The sequence below is a fragment of the Oncorhynchus masou genome, chromosome 32 (genome assembly GCF_036934945.1).
Source record: "Oncorhynchus masou masou isolate Uvic2021 chromosome 32, UVic_Omas_1.1, whole genome shotgun sequence".
Lineage (NCBI taxonomy): Eukaryota > Metazoa > Chordata > Actinopteri > Salmoniformes > Salmonidae > Oncorhynchus > Oncorhynchus masou.
Genome location: NC_088243.1, coordinates 86,529,926 through 86,546,874, shown reverse-complemented (window position 1 = coordinate 86,546,874; position 16,949 = coordinate 86,529,926). Strand labels below are relative to the sequence as shown.

Sequence of the window (16,949 nt, the reverse complement as noted above, 5' to 3'; positions counted from 1 at the left end):
TAGGATTGTGTGTTCTAGGATCGTGTGTTCTAGGATCGTGTGTTCCAGGATCAAACAGTCATGAGGGCCTACTGTACCATGTTCAGCTCCAGCTTGTCTCCCTGCAGAGGCTTCAGTCTAGTATGGGAGCCCACTCCTCCACTGACCAGAATCTCCTTAGCCATGTGGTACTTCAACACGCTGGCCAGCTCCTGGGGGTTGCCTAGACAACAAGCTGATATTAGAACACCCACCAGATCTTGTTGTATCTCTATGGTCTTAGACGTTTACAAACAGAGGAAACTGAGGAACACTGTTGAGGAATGAATGCTTAAAAAGTGAAAAGGAATTGGTTGTGCAACATGGAACTGATGAGTTAAGGTACTTGGCATAACTTTATCATTACAGCTACAAGTCATTCAGCTCTGAAGTCATTCAACATGAAGTCATTCAACATGAAGTCATTGAACATGAAGTCATTCAACATGAAGTCATTGAACATGAAATCATTCAACATGAAGTCATTGAACATGAAGTCATTGAACATGAAGTCATTGAACATGAAGTCATTGAACATGAAGTCATTGAACATGAAGTCATTCAACATGATGTCATTCAACATGATGTCATTCAACATGAAGTCATTCAACATGAAGTCATTGAACATGAAGTCATTGAACATGAAGTCATTGAACATGAAGTCATTGAACATGAAGTCATTGAACATGATGTCATTCAACATGATGTCATTCAACATGAAGTCATTCAACATGAAGTCATTGAACATGAAGTCATTGAACATGAAGTCATTGAACATGAAGTCATTGAACATGAAGTCATTCAACATGAAGTCATTCAACATGAAGTCATTGAACATAATGTCATTGAACATAATGTCATTGAACATAATGTCATTGAACATAATGTCATTGAACATGAAGTCATTGAACATGAAGTCATTGAACATGAAGTCATTCTGCTCTCAAGTCATTCAACATGAAGTCATTGAACATGAAGTCATTGAACATGAAGTCATTGAACATGAAGTCATTGAACATGAAATCATTCAACATGAAATCATTCAACATGAAGTCATTCAACATGAAGTCATTCAACATGATGTCATTCAACATGAAGTCATTCAACATGAAGTCATTCAACATGAAGTCATTCAACATGATGTCATTCAACATGAAGTCATTCAACATGAAGTCATTCAACATGAAGTCATTCAACATGAAGTCATTCAACATGATGTCATTGAACATGAAGTCATTGAACATGAAGTCATTCAACATGATGTCATTGAACATGAAGTCATTGAACATGAAGTCATTGAACATGAAGTCATTGAACATGATGTCATTGAACATGATGTCATTGAACATGAAGTCATTGAACATGATTCTATTTGTCTAAACGTGTCCTGCTCATCTAAACAGTTGTTGTTGCAAAACAGTTAGGTAATCATTAACAAACAGCAGTGTGTATTCATTATACATTATTTTATATACCCAAAAAACAGTAATTGTAGCTGCAGTATGCTGTAGGTAGGTCATACTGTAACTGAACAACTGGCTCCTGTTAACCACAGCTGTTTGGCATTCATACGTGTGCTAGCATCCAAGATGCATTCTACCATGTCATCATTTCCTGAGTGTAGATAGGTTATTAGGTTCATTCAAATAGTTCATTCAAAATCAGATTGTCCTTAAGTGCCATTGATTTTTCTTCGCTGGAAAAGTACAGTGTTTTGCAAAGCCAGTCATGTGAAACCTGTTCACAGTTTGGTTGTTTGTAAGGCAGGATGCCAGTCACCCAAATACACTACATATGACATACACTACATATGTCATACACTACATATGTCATACACTACATCTGACATAAATTATATACACTACACATATGGCATACGCTACATATGGCATACGCTACATATGGCATACGCTACATCTGACATACGCTACACATGACATACGCTACACATGACATACACTGCATCTGACATACACTGCATCTGACATACACTGCATCTGACATACACTACACATGACATACACTACACATGGCATACACTAGATATGACAAACACTACACTACATATGACATAAATTATATACACTACACATATGACACACTACACATGACATACACTACATATGGCATAAACTACATATGGCATACACTACATATGGCATACATTATACACTACACATATGAAATACACTACATATGAAATACACTACATCTGACATAAATTATATACACTACACATGACATACACTACATCTGACATAAATTATATACACTACACATGACATACACTACATCTGACATAAATTATATACACTACACCTGACATACACTACATCTGACATAAATTATATACACTACACCTGACATAAATTATATACACTACACACATGACATACACTACACACATGACATACACTACACACATGACATACACTACACACATGACATACACTACACACATGACATACACTACACACATGACATACACTACACACATGACATACACTACACACATGACATACACTACACACATGACATACACTACACACATGACATACACTACACACATGACATACACTACACACATGACATACACTACACATGACATACACTACACATGACATACACTACACATGGCATACACTACACATGGCATACACTACACATGGCATACACTACACATGGCATACACTACACATGGCATACACTACACATGGCATACACTACACATGGCATACACTACACATGGCATACACTACACATGACATACACTACACATGACATACACTACACATGACATACACTACACATGAAATACATTATACACTACATATGACATACACTACATCTGACATAAATTATATACACTACACATATGGCATACACTACACATGACATACACTACACATATGACATACACTACACATGGCATACACTGCATATGACATACACTGCATCTGACATAAATTATATACACTACACACATGACATACACTACATATGGCATACACTACACATGGCATACTCTACATATATGGTATACACTACATATGACATACACTATACATGGCATACACTATACATGGCATACACTATACATGGCATACACTATACATGGCATACACAATACATGGCATACACTATACATGGCATACTCTACATATATGGCATACACTACATATATGGCATACACTACATATGACATACACTACATATTGCATACACTACATATGGCATACATTATACACTACACATATGGCATACACTACATATGGCATACACTACATATGGCATACACTACATATGGCATACACTACATATGGCATACACTACATATGGCATACATTATACACTACATATGGCATACATTATACACTACACATATGGCATACACTACACATATGGCATACACTACATATGGCATACACTACATATGGCATACACTACATATGGCATACATTATACACTACACATATGGCATACACTACATATGGCATACACTACATATGGCATACACTACATATGACATACACTACATATGGCATACACTACATATGGCATACACTACACATGACATACACTACACATGACATACACTACATGGCATACACTACATATGGCATACACTACATATGGCATACACTACATATGGCATACACTACATATGGCATACACTACATATGGCATACACTACATATGGCATACACTACATATGGCATACACTACATGACATACACTACATATGGCATACACTACATATTACATACACTACACATGACATACACTACATATGGCATACACTACATATGGCATACACTACATATGGCATACACTACGTATGGCATACACTACATATGGCATACACTACATATGGCATACACTACATATGGCATACACTACATATGACATACACTACATATGGCATACACTACATATGGCATACACAACATACATGTGATAGAGCACATATGGCAGAGAGGTATCTGTTATAATTATCCTAGTCTTACATTACCAGACCTCAACCCTGTATTCTCGTTTGAGACTGGCTTTGTACTAGAATGTCTGGAGCCAGGGCTGTCCTTACTCATGAGTTTGTTGAGGTCAGCCTTTGGCAAGGCGCTGAAGGCATCGTTGGTGAGAGCGAACAGGGTATGGGGACCGGCCTGGTTCATCAGCTCTGTCAAGCCAGCCGTCTGGATGGCACCGACCAACAGACTGGAAAAAAGAAGGGAACACACACTCAGAAAGACCACCCTCAGAGCAACAAAGAAGACTTGACAACTGACTGATTTCCAACACACACAGTTTGCTAAAAACATCTTCAGGGGAAGAAAGAGGACTTCAGTTGACTATTGGGAAAGTTTTTACCACATCGAAGAGTTGTGGTTTCTGATGTGCCAAATATACCAAACATGTATCAGTTGAATCATGGCAGAACAGAACAGATGAATGGTAGTAAAAACACACAGAGAAAACGGAAAAGAACCAGGACTCTGAACGTGGGTGGAAATGAAGCAGCATAATGCCTGTTGAGCCTTTCAGTCCTGGAAAAACCATTAAGACGCTTGGAGGCCTATAGCTACAGAAGAAGAACACACGCTGTGCTACGTAGGCAGAAGTGGCAGCGGCAGGGTAGCCTAGTGGTTAGAGCGTTGGACTAGTAACCGAAAGGTTGCAAGTTCAAATCCCCGAGCTGACAAGGTACAAATCTGCCATTCTGCCCCTGAACAGGCAGTTAACCCACTGTTCCTAGGCCATCATTGAAAATAAGATTTTTTTTCTTCACTGACTTGCCTTGTAAAATAAAGGTAAAATAAATAAAAAAGCTACACTGTTAAAATGAAGTGTATTGTAACACCAGTGGCAACTGAGCTGCCACCAACTTACAGGAGACAAAAACCTTGACTTTGCTGGAGTATGGAAACACATCATCCTGAGATGTTCTGAAACATGACAAGGTGTGTTGTAAACACAACTTAATCAAGTGTTGTGCAACACCTTGCCAGGGACTAGGAGCACTAACCGAAAAAAAAGATTGAAAACACTATTATGGTGTTTCATGTCCTGTTCAGCACAGAATTAGATACCGTCTCTTTTGGTGTAGTTTCCTCTCTCTAAAGCTTCTAAACCCCATTATGATGTTTTGAATCCTGTCTTGTGCAGAATTAAATCCCTTTGTCTGGTGTCTTAATGGTAACATTGTTTTATGTATTTGATAATTTGCCATTTTGACAGGCACTGTGTTCAAACCACCAGCACTAACTGGATGTAGAACTGCAAGACATGAGGATTCGGTACTTGCCTCTTCCACTGACAATCATGAATGTCGGAATGGGTGCTGTGCTCATTGAACGTCAATTTGTCTTAACGGTTTCGATATGCGTTCATCACGATCCATTACACCTCGTGGCACAACAAGCTTAATACTAATTTAGAAATATACTTTTCTTTCTTCAAAACATTCATACCACATTGTGTGAAAGAATCAAAAAGTCTATGTTTTTTTTTTTTAATAAACCGCAATCCTCAAAAAACAGAATCACGTGGCAAGATAAGGAAATGCAATGTGGTTTAAACAAAAGACTTCCAATGAGTTCAATCTTGTTGGTTATACTCATGAAAGATAATTATGTTTTTAACAACATATTCAGTTTGATTCATTTTTACATTATTTTTGGTAAATTGAAATGAATAAATCATTGACACGACTAGCATACATTAAAAAAAAGAAGACAGTTATGAAATGACAAAAGGGATACAGACAGATGAGAAACAGACTGAAGGGTTGGAACAGGTGATAACAGATAGATGGGAGAAACAGACTGAAGGGTTGGAACAGGTGATAACAGGTAGATGGGAGAAACAGACTGAAGGGTTGGAACAGGTGATAACAGATGGGAGAAACAGACTGAAGGGTTGGAACAGGTGATAACAGATAGATGGGAGAAACAGACCGAAGGGTTGGAACAGGTGATAACAGATAGATGGGAGAAACAGGCTGAAGGGTTGGAACAGGTGATAACAGATGGGAGAAACTGACTGAAGGGTTGGAACAGATGATAACAGATAGATGGGAGAAACAGGCTGAAGGGTTGGAACAGGTGATAACAGATGGGAGAAACTGACTGAAGGGTTGGAACAGGTGATAACAGATAGATGGGAGAAACAGACTGAAGGGTTGGAACAGGTGATAACAGGAAGATGGGAGAAACAGACTGAAGGGTTGGAACAGGTGATTACAGGTAAATGGGAGAAACAGACTGAAGGGTTGGAACAGGTGATTACAGATAGATGGGAGAAACAGACTGAAGGGTTGGAGAGGGGAATTTAACTTCTGTCTTCGGTTGGGAGAGGGATGATGTCTCTAATCCGGGGGCGTTACTGCTCGACATTGGCATTCATTTTTATTAAGTATATGTTTTTTTGTGTGTGTGTGTTAATTTCAATTAACCCAAGAATAATTTTTAATAGTGAGGCTGTGTGATTGAGTCGGTAAAAATCAAGAGGTAATGTACCACTGTAATGCCTCTCCTGTTTCTAATCTGTCTAAATAAAGCATTGAAAAAATAAAGGTGGAAAAAAGCCATTCTCCATAGGCCTCCTCCATCAATCAATATTTAGACTATTAAACCATTTGCATTTCTTAACTATTTACGTGTTTTTGAATGTTGCCTTTTACATTCACAACACTTGTGTCAAATTAACTATATTCGGGTCGAAGAACCACTATGGGTGTTTCAGAGTACTTCTGTTTAAATCTACCATGTGTATCATACCATTTACATTGGGTTTACATTCAAACACCCTCCAAACACCAGATTTCAGTTTAGGTATACTACTTGTCACGTTTTCATTACACAACCACGGTGTTCTGAGACTTTTTATTCTTACACTGTGCCCTCTTTTTGTCACGGCTTTCGTTGTGGGAAGGAGGAGCGGACCAAAATGCAGCGGAGTTGTGATTCATTTTATTTAAATAAGGAAACTATACACGATAAACTAACAAAATAACAAATGTGCGAAAACCGAAAACAGCCCTATCTGGTGCAAAACACAGAGACAGGAACAATCACACACAAACACACAGTGAAACCCAGGCTACCTAAATATGGTTCCCAATCAGAGACAATGACTAACACCTGCCTCTGATTGAGAACCATATCAGGCCAAACATAGAAACAGACAAACTAGACATCCAACATAGAATGTCCACTCATATCACACCCTGACCAACCAAAACATAGAAACATACAAAGCAAACTATGGTCAGGGTGTGACACTTTTGTGCTACATGTCTGTTCTTGTTCTTCTGAAATTTATTCATATTGCCTCAAGATATTATTAATGAAAACCTTGGTATTGAGTCATTCACTGATTCATTCACTGTTTCATCGACTCTCACCTGAATCGGTCATCAGCCTTCAGGACATCCATGATGGTGCCCATTGGGGGAGTCAGGACCTTGTCGACTGTGAACATGCTGCCAAATCGTCCGGTCTTGTCGTGGGCAGCGATACAGGAGTTCTCTATGCACAGGCTCTGTTATTGAGAGAGAGTGAGTGAGTGAGTGAGTGAGTGAGTGAGTGAGTGAGTGAGTGAGTGAGTGAGCGAGCGAGCTTGGAGTAATGTTTGCTCTACCATCACCATGATCGAATCCCAATTGGCATCCCATTACCTCAATCAATCAAATGTATTTATAAAGCCTTTTTTACATCAGCCGATGTCACAAAGTGCTGTACAGAAACCCAGCCTAAAACCCCAAACAGCAAGCAATGCAGAAGCACGGTGACTAGGAAAAACTCTGGAAAGGCCAAAACCTAGGAAGGAACCAGGCTATGAGGGGTGGCCAGTCCTCTTCTGGCTGTGCCGGGTGGAGATTAGAAACCTAGAGAGGAACCAGGCTATGCTGGCTGTGCCGGGTGGAGATTATAACAGAACATGGCCAAGATGTTCACAGTAGTGGGTGCACCTCTCTCTCTCTCTCCTTCTCTCTCTCTCTCCCTCTCCCTCTCCCCTTCTCTCCCTCTCCCTCTCCCCTTCTCCCCCTTCTCTCCCTCTCCCTCTCCCCTTCTCTCCCTCTCCCCTTCTCTCCCTCTCCTTCTCTCCCCTTCTCTCCCTCTCCCCTTCTCTCCCTCTCCCTCTCCCCTTCTCTCCCTCTCCCCTTCTCTCCCTCTCCCTCTCCCTCTCTCTCTCTCTCCTTCTCTCTCTCTCTCCTTCTCTCTCTCCTTCTCTCGTCTTCTCTTAATTCAGCTCAACCTGAGTCTTTTGCATCATGGGATGCCCGCTGTAGGTCCTCCAGAGGGATTTGATCTGTGGTACTTACGTTACGGTAGACCAACACTCTGAGTTTGATTCCTCCCAGAGTCTCTAGCTCTTGTCTGTGGTACAGTACACCGGAAGACAGCTGCTCCTTCAGGATGTGGTTCTTCAACAGCTTCTTCAGCTCACCAGTCATCGTCACACCCTCTGTTAACAATAGATACAGAAGTTATCAGATTTATGAAATGGCTCACGAATCATGGCTCAAGTCACTCCTGTTTGTTAGCATAGAGAGAAGGAGACAGAGAGAGAGAGAGAGAGAGACAGAGAGAGAGACAGAGAGAGAGAGAGAGACAGAAGAGAGAGACAGAGAGACAGGAGAGAGAGACAGCGAGAGAGAGACAGAGAGAGAGAGAAAGAGACAGGAGAGAGAGAGACGGAGAGAGAGAGACGGAGAGAGAGAGACGGAGAGACAGGAGAGAGAGACAGAGAGAAAGACAGAGAGAGAGACACAGAGAGAGAGACACAGAGAGAGAGACACAGAGAGACACAGAGAGAGAGACACAGAGAGAGAGAGAGAGAGAGACAGAGAGAGAGAGACACAGAGAGAGAGACAGAGAGAGAGAGAGAGACAGAGAGAGAGACACAGAGAGAGAGACAGAGAGAGACAGAGAGAGAGAGAGAGACAGAGACAGAGAGAGAGAGAGAGAGAGAGAGAGAGAGAGAAAAGGATGTAGGGAGCGCCATCGATCAATGATACCTTTGAAAGCTTCATTCTGAGGGGTCAGGACAGTCAGAGCCTCTGAGCCAGAAAGGTGGGAGCCAAGACCAGCATCAACAAACAGCTTGGTCGCTGTGGTCATGACAGATCCCTGGGCCAGCTCCAACAAGGTTTTAGCTTAAAAAGAGATCAGTACATAAATGAACATTTCTCATTGAACTCTAGACTCTCAACTCCTATGGCAGTCAGAGACCTTCCAGACTAAACTCTCAACTCATATGGCAATCAGAGACCTTCTCCGACTAGACTCTCAACTCCTATGGCAATTAGAGACCTTCCAGACTCTCAACTCCTATGGCAATCAGAGACCTTCTCCGACTAGACCCTCAACTCCTATGGCAGTCCGAGACCTTCCAGACTAAACTCTCAACTCCTATGGCAGTCAGAGACCTTCCAGACTAAACTCTCAACTCCTATGGCAGTCAGAGACCTTCGCAGACTCTCAACTCCTACTTATGGCAGTCAGAGACCTTCCAGACTAAATCACCCTTACTAATAATCTCATAAAGGAAGGCAGAAGTCCAATAGTTTGAATTACAGCCTTATATTTTGGCATTGACGCAACAACTCTCAACTTAAGGATCTGACTCTGATTTGAATACCCGAGTCTGGGATGAGGAGCTCATTGATGTAGTGGACGACTCCGTTGGTCCCCAGCTGGTCTTTCTTCTGGATGATGGCCTTCCCGTTGAGGGTCATGTCACTCCCATCACAGCCCACCTCTAGAACGGTCCCCTGTAGGGTCTCCAGGGGAGTACCAGATGTGATGGACTCTGCACACTGCATGTTCTTCAGGATGTGGTAGTTCAACAGGTCTGCATGGAGAGTACAGACACAAGTAGAACTTAGTTCACGTTAATAAGTCATTGGGTTCCCGTCTCCGATATCTATCTCCCTGTTCTATATCCAATATCTGTCTCCCTGTTCTATATCCAATATCTGTCTCCCTGTTCTATATCCAATATCTGTCTCCCTGTTCTATATCCAATATATATATATCTCCCTGTTCTATATCCAATATCTATCTCCCTGTTCTATATCCAATATCTATCTCCCTGTTCTATATCCAATATCTGTCTCCCTGTTCTATATCCAATATCTGTCTCCCTGTTCTATATCCAATATCTGTCTCCCTGTTCTATATCCAATATCTGTCTCCCTGTTCTATATCCAATATCTGTCTCCCTGTTCTATATCCAATATCTGTCTCCCTGTTCTATATCCAATATATATATATCTCCCTGTTCTATATCCAATATCTATCTCCCTGTTCTATATCCAATATCTATCTCCTGTTCTATATCCAATATCTGTCTCCCTGTTCTATATCCAATATCTGTCTCCCTGTTCTATATCCAATATCTGTCTCCCTGTTCTATATCCAATATCTGTCTCCCTGTTCTATATCCAATATCTGTCTCCCTGTTCTATATCCAATATCTGTCTCCCTGTTCTATATCCAATATCTGTCTCCCTGTTCTATATCCAATATCTGTCTCCCTGTTCTATATCCAACATCTGTCTCCCTGTTCTATATCCGACATCTGTCTCCCTGTTCTATATCCAACATCTGCCTCCCTGTTCTATATCCAATATCTATCTCCCTGTTCTATATCCAATATCTATATCCAATATCTGTCTCCCTGTTCTATATCCAATATCTGTCTCCCTGTTCTATATCCAACATCTGTCTCCCTGTTCTATATCCGACATCTGCCTCCCTGTTCTATATCCAATATCTATCTCCCTGTTCTATATCCAATATCTATATCCAATATCTGTCTCCCTGTTCTATATCCAATATCTGTCTCCCTGTTCTATATCCAATATCTGTCTCCCTGTTCTATATCCAACATCTGTCTCCCTGTTCTATATCCAACATCTGTCTCCCTGTTCTATATCCAACATCTGTCTCCCTGTTCTATATCCAATATCTATCTCCCTGTTCTATATCCAACATCTGTCTCCCTGTTCTATATCCAATATCTATATCCAATATCTGTCTCCCTGTTCTATATCCAATATCTGTCTCCCTGTTCTATATCCAACATCTGTCTCCCTGTTCTATATCCGACATCTGCCTCCCTGTTCTATATCCAATATCTATCTCCCTGTTCTATATCCAATATCTATATCCAATATCTGTCTCCCTGTTCTATATCCAATATCTGTCTCCCTGTTCTATATCCAATATCTGTCTCCCTGTTCTATATCCAATATCTGTCTCCCTGTTCTATATCCAATATATATCTCCCTGTTCTATATCCAATATCTATCTCCCTGTTCTATATCCAACATCTATCTCCCTGTTCTATATCCAACATCTATCTCCCTGTTCTATATCCAACATCTATCTCCCTGTTCTATATCCAATATCTGTCTCCCTGTTCTATATCCAACATCTATCTCCCTGTTCTATATCCAATATCTGTCTCCCTGTTCTATATCCAACATCTATCTCCCTGTTCTATATCCAATATCTCTCTCCCCCAGTCCTTAGATTCACCTCTCAGAGCCACGGGGTCTCCTAGGATCCTCTTGAGCATTTCAGTGGGGATCTTCTCGAAGGCTTCGTTGGTTGGAGCGAACACCGTGTAGTGACCATCGCTCTCCAGCATTTGGGTTAGACCAGCAGCAGCAACAGCAGTCTAAAAAAACATAGAATCACAAACTGAATCAACACCGAATCAACACTGAATCATATCATATGTTCAACATGTATACAATGGTAAGAGAGTTCTGTATGATATACTCTTCTGTGAATGAATGAATGGATGAATGAATGAATGCATGCGTGGATGAATGAATGGATGAATGGATGAATGAAGTGACAAACTGTTAAAGTCGTTTACTTACACGAAGAGTTTCCAGATCATCATCGGTGTCGATGAAAGTGTGCACGTTGTTGGTAACCGCGGTGATGACTCTGTCCACGACGTGCACGATCCCGTTGGTCGCATGCTGGTCTGTTTTCACCAGACGAGCACAGTTCACTGTTACAATCTGCAATGACAAGAGAATATTTTGTGATCTTTTGTTCTGCAGGCTTTTCGATCGATGGTGCTACGTGACCATTTGAAAGATTACCAAAACAACATATCTGTTCATGTCTCTTTTGTTGTTGAGCTGTCTCTCTAGAGGTTCCAACTTGCTTGGTCATATTGCACAAACAGATCTGGGACCAGGCCAAGTCACAACATCATATACCTTCCAATCACAGGAGGCTGGTGAGGGCAAGGTGGCTCATAATAATGACTGGAATGAAGTGAATGGAATGCTATCAAACAGATGGAAAACCCTGTGTTTGATCTGTCCATACCATTCTTCTACCATTCAATACCATGCACTTCCAGTCATTACTATGAATCCGTCCTCAACCAAATTAAGGTGCTACCAACCACCAGTGCTTCCGACAAATTGCAACATTAACATTGGACAGACGCTACTCACTCCGTTGGGGTAGTGGTGAATGTGAACGTTGAAGTCTTGGTACATGGAGGGGAAGGCCGATCCGTGCTTCAGGTCCTCAGAGGTCAAACGGCGGTTGACCATGTGGTAGTGGAGCGCGTTGAGCAGCTCAATATTCACGTTGCTCACCAGAGCATCTAGGATTTCCTACATAAAAACCAGAGTCATATTTTCATCAGGTTAACAAATCAGTCACAAGCTAACAAAATATACTGAACAAAAAAATATATATAAACGCAACATGTAAAGTGTTGGTCCCATGTTTCATGAGCTGAAATAAAAGATCCCAGAAATGTTCCGTACACACAAAATGTTTATTTCTCTCAAATGTTGTCCACAAATTTGTTTACATCCCTGTTTGTGAGCATTTCTCCTTTGCCAAGATAATACATTCACCTGACAGGTGTGGCATATCAAGAAGCTGCATGATCATTACACAGGTGCACCTTGTGCTGGGGGACAATAACAGGCCACTCTAAAATGTGCAGTTTTGTCACAGAACACAATGCCACAGATGTCTCAAGTTTTGAGGGAGATTGCAATTGGTATGCTGAATGCAGGAATGTCCACCAGAGCTGTTGCCAGAGAATTGAATGTTAATTTCTCTACCATAAGCCTCCTCCAATGTTGTTTTAGAGAATTTGGCAGTACATCCAACCGGCCTCAACAGCAGACCACGTGTATTGTGTCGTGTGGATGAGCGGTTTGCTGATATCAACGTTGTGAACTGAGTGCCCCATGGTGGCGGTGGGGTGGTATGGGCAGGCATAAGCTACGGACAACGAACACAATTGAAGTTTATCGATGGCAATTTGAATGCGCAGAGATACCGTGATGAGATCCTGAGGCCCATTGTTGTGCCATTCATCCGCCGCCATCACCTCATGTTTCAGCATGATAATGCTCTGCCCCATGTCACAAGGATCTGGACACAATTCCTGGAAGCTGAAAATGTCCCAGTTCTTCCATGGCCTGCATACTCACGAGACATGTTCACCCATTGAGCATGTTTGGGATGCTCTGTATCGACGTGTACGACAGAATGTTCCAGTTCCGGCCAATATCCAGCAACTTCGCACAGCCACTGAAGAGGAGTGGGACAACATTCCACAGGCCACAATCGACAGCCTGATCAACTCTATGTGAAGGAGACGTCATGCTGCATGAGTCACTTTTTTAAAAGGTATTTATGACCAACAGATGCATATCTGTATTCTCGGTCAAGTGAAATCCATAGTCTAGGACCTAATGAATTTATTTCAATTGACAAATTTCCTTATATGAACTTTTGTTGCATGTAGCGTTTATATTTGGTTCAGTACACACAGTGCATTTGGTTCAGTACACACAGTGCATTTGGTTCAGTACACACAGTGCATTTGGTTCAGTACACACAGTGCATTTGGTTCAGTACACACAGTGCATTTGGTTCAGTACACACAGTGCATTTGGTTCAGTACACACAGTGCATTTGGGTCAGTACACACAGTGCATTTGGTTCAGTACACACAGTGCATTTGGTTCAGTACACACAGTGCATTTGGTTAGTACACACAGTGCATTTGGTTCAGTACACACAGTGCATTTGGTTCAGTACACACAGTGCATTTGGGTCAGTACACACAGTGCATTTGGTTCAGTACACACAGTGCATTTGGTTCAGTACACACAGTGCATTTGGTTCAGTACACACAGTGCATTTGGTTCAGTACACACAGTGCATTTGGTTCAGTACACACAGTGCATTTGGTTAGTATACACAGTGCATTTGGTTAGTATACACAGTGCATTTGGTTCAGTACACACAGTGCATTTGGTTCAGTACACACAGTGCATTTGGTTCAGTACACACAGTGCATTTGGTTCAGTACACACAGTGCATTTGGTTCAGTATACACAGTGCATTTGGTTCAGTATACACAGTGCATTTGGTTCAGTACACACAGTGCATTTGGTTCAGTACACACAGTGCATTTGGTTCAGTACACACAGTGCATTTGGTTCAGTACACACAGTGCATTTGGTTCAGTACACACAGTGCATTTGGTTCAGTACACACAGTGCATTTGGTAAGTATTCAGACCCCTTGACTTTTTCCACATTTTGTTACATTACAGCCGTATTCTAAAATTGATTAAAAATAAATTTCCCCTCTCATCAATCTACACAATAATAACAAAGTAAAAACAGGTTTTTGCAAATGTATCCAATATCTGTCTCCCTGTTCTAACTGAAATATCACATTTACATCAGTATTCAGGCACTATCCTCAGTACTTTGTTGAAGCGCTTTTGGCAGCGATTACAGCCTCGAGTCTTCTTGGATATGAATGACGCTACAGCTATTTTCAGGTCTTACCAGATATATTCGATCGGGTTCAATTCCGGGCTCTGGATGGGCCACTAAAGGACATTCAGAGACTTGTCCCGAAGTCACTCCTGCGTTGTTTTGGCTGTGTGCTTAGGGTCGTTGTCCTGTTGGAAGGTGAACCTTCGCCCCAGTCTGAAGCCCCGAGTGCTCTGGAGCAAGATTTCATCAAGGATCTCTGTATTTTGCTCTGTTCGTCTTTCTCTTGATCCTGACAGCTTTGTCTCAGGATGGTAAGTTGGTGGTTGAAGATATCCCTCTAGTGGTGTGGGGGCTGTGCTTTGGCAAAGTGGTTGGGGTTATATCCTTCCTGTTTGGCCCTGTCCGGGGGTGTCCTCGGATGTGGCCACAGTGTCTCCTGACCCCTCCTGTCTCAGCCTCCAGTATTTATGCTGCAGTAGTTTATGTGTCGGGGGGCTGGGGTCAGTTTGTTATATCTGGAGTACTTCTCCTGTCCAATTCGGTGTCCTGTGTGAATCTAAGTGTGTGTTCTCTAATTCTCTCCTTCTCTCTCTCGGAGGACTTGAGCCCGAGGACCATGCCCCAGGACTACCTGACATGATGACTCCTTGCTGTCCCCAGTCCACCTGGCCGTGCTGCTGCTCCAGTTTCAACTGTTCTGCTTTATTATTATTCGACCATGCTGGTCATTTATGAACATTTGAACATCTTGGCCATGTTCTGTTATAATCTCCCCCCGGCACAGCCGGAAGAGGACTGGCCACCCCACATATGCTCTCTCTAATTCTCTTTCTTTCTCTCTCTCGGAGGACCTGAGCCCTAGGACCATGCCCCAGGACTACCTGACATGATGACTCCTTGCTGTCCCCAGTCCACCTGGCCGTGCTGCTGCTCCAGTTTCAACTGTTCTGCCTTATTATTATTCGACCATGCTGGTCATTTATGAACATCTGAACATCTTGGCCATGTTCTGTTATAATCTCTACCCGGCACAGCCAGAAGAGGACTGGCCACCCCACATAGCCTGGTTCCTCTCTAGGTTTCTTCCTAGGTTTTGTCCTTTCTAGGGAGTTTTTCCTAACCACCGTGCTTCTACACCTGCATTGCTTGCTGTTTGGGGTTTTAGGCTGGGTTTCTGTACAGCACTTTGAGATATCAGCTGATGTACGAAGGGCTATATAAATAAATTTGATTTGATTTGACTAGTCTCCCAGTCCCTGCTCCTGAAAATGATCGACACAGCATGATGCTGCCACCACCATGCTTCACCGTAGGGATGGTGCCAGGTTCTCCAGATGTGACGCTTAGCATTCAGGCCAAAGAGTTCAATATTGGTTAGACCAGAGAATCTTGTTTCTCATGGTCCTTTGGGTGCCTTTTGGCAAACTCCAAGCGAGTTGTCATGTGCCTTTTACTGAGGAGTGGCTTCTGTCTGGCCACTCTACCATAAAGGCCTGATTGGTGGAATGCTGCAGGAGATGGTTGTCCTTCTGGAAGGTTCTCCCATCTCCACAGAGGAACTCTGGAATTCTGTCAGAGTGACCATCGGGTTCTTGGTCACCTCCCTGACCAAGTCCCTTCTCCCCCGATTGCTCAGTTTGGCCGGACGGCCAACTCTAGGAAGAGTCTTGGTTGTTCCAAACTTCTTCCATTTAAGAATGATGGACTATGTTCTTGTGGACCTTCAATGCTGCAGAAACATTTTGGTACCCTTCCCCAGATCTGTGCTTCAACACAATCCTGTCTCCGGCTCTACGGACAATTCCTTCGACATCTGGCTTGGTTTTTGCTCTGATATGCACTGTCAAATGTGGGACCTTATATAGACAGGTGTGTGCCTTTCCAAATCATGTCCAATCAATTGAATTTACCACAGGTGGACTCGAATCAAGTTGTAGAAACATCTCAAGGATGATCAATGGAAACAGGATGCATCTGAGCTCAATTTTGAGTCTCATAGCAAAGGGTCTGAATACTTATGTAAATAAGGTATTTCTGTTTTATATTATTGATACATTTGCAAAACATTTTTTTGTTAAACTTTTCTCTTTGTCATAATGGGGTATTGTGTGTTGATTGATTAGGAAAATGTAAT

The 16,949-nt window shown here is 41.9% G+C and overlaps 1 protein-coding gene across 2 annotated transcripts in view; it reads right to left on the bottom strand.

Moving 5' to 3' along the window:
- The window catches only part of LOC135526759 (transforming growth factor-beta-induced protein ig-h3-like), a 38,320-nt gene that overhangs the window by 8,498 nt on the left and 12,873 nt on the right, over positions 1–16,949 (bottom strand). For both annotated transcript variants that reach the window (XM_064955392.1, XM_064955394.1), the window contains exons 5-13: positions 12,509–12,673; positions 11,915–12,061; positions 11,565–11,706; positions 9,661–9,873; positions 9,038–9,175; positions 8,342–8,484; positions 7,421–7,557; positions 4,103–4,233; positions 78–202 (exon numbers count right to left, since the gene is read on the bottom strand). In XM_064955392.1, coding sequence (XP_064811464.1) covers positions 78–202; positions 4,103–4,233; positions 7,421–7,557; positions 8,342–8,484; positions 9,038–9,175; positions 9,661–9,873; positions 11,565–11,706; positions 11,915–12,061; positions 12,509–12,673 — 1,341 coding nt within the window. The remainder of the gene's footprint in view (positions 1–77; positions 203–4,102; positions 4,234–7,420; positions 7,558–8,341; positions 8,485–9,037; positions 9,176–9,660; positions 9,874–11,564; positions 11,707–11,914; positions 12,062–12,508; positions 12,674–16,949) is intronic.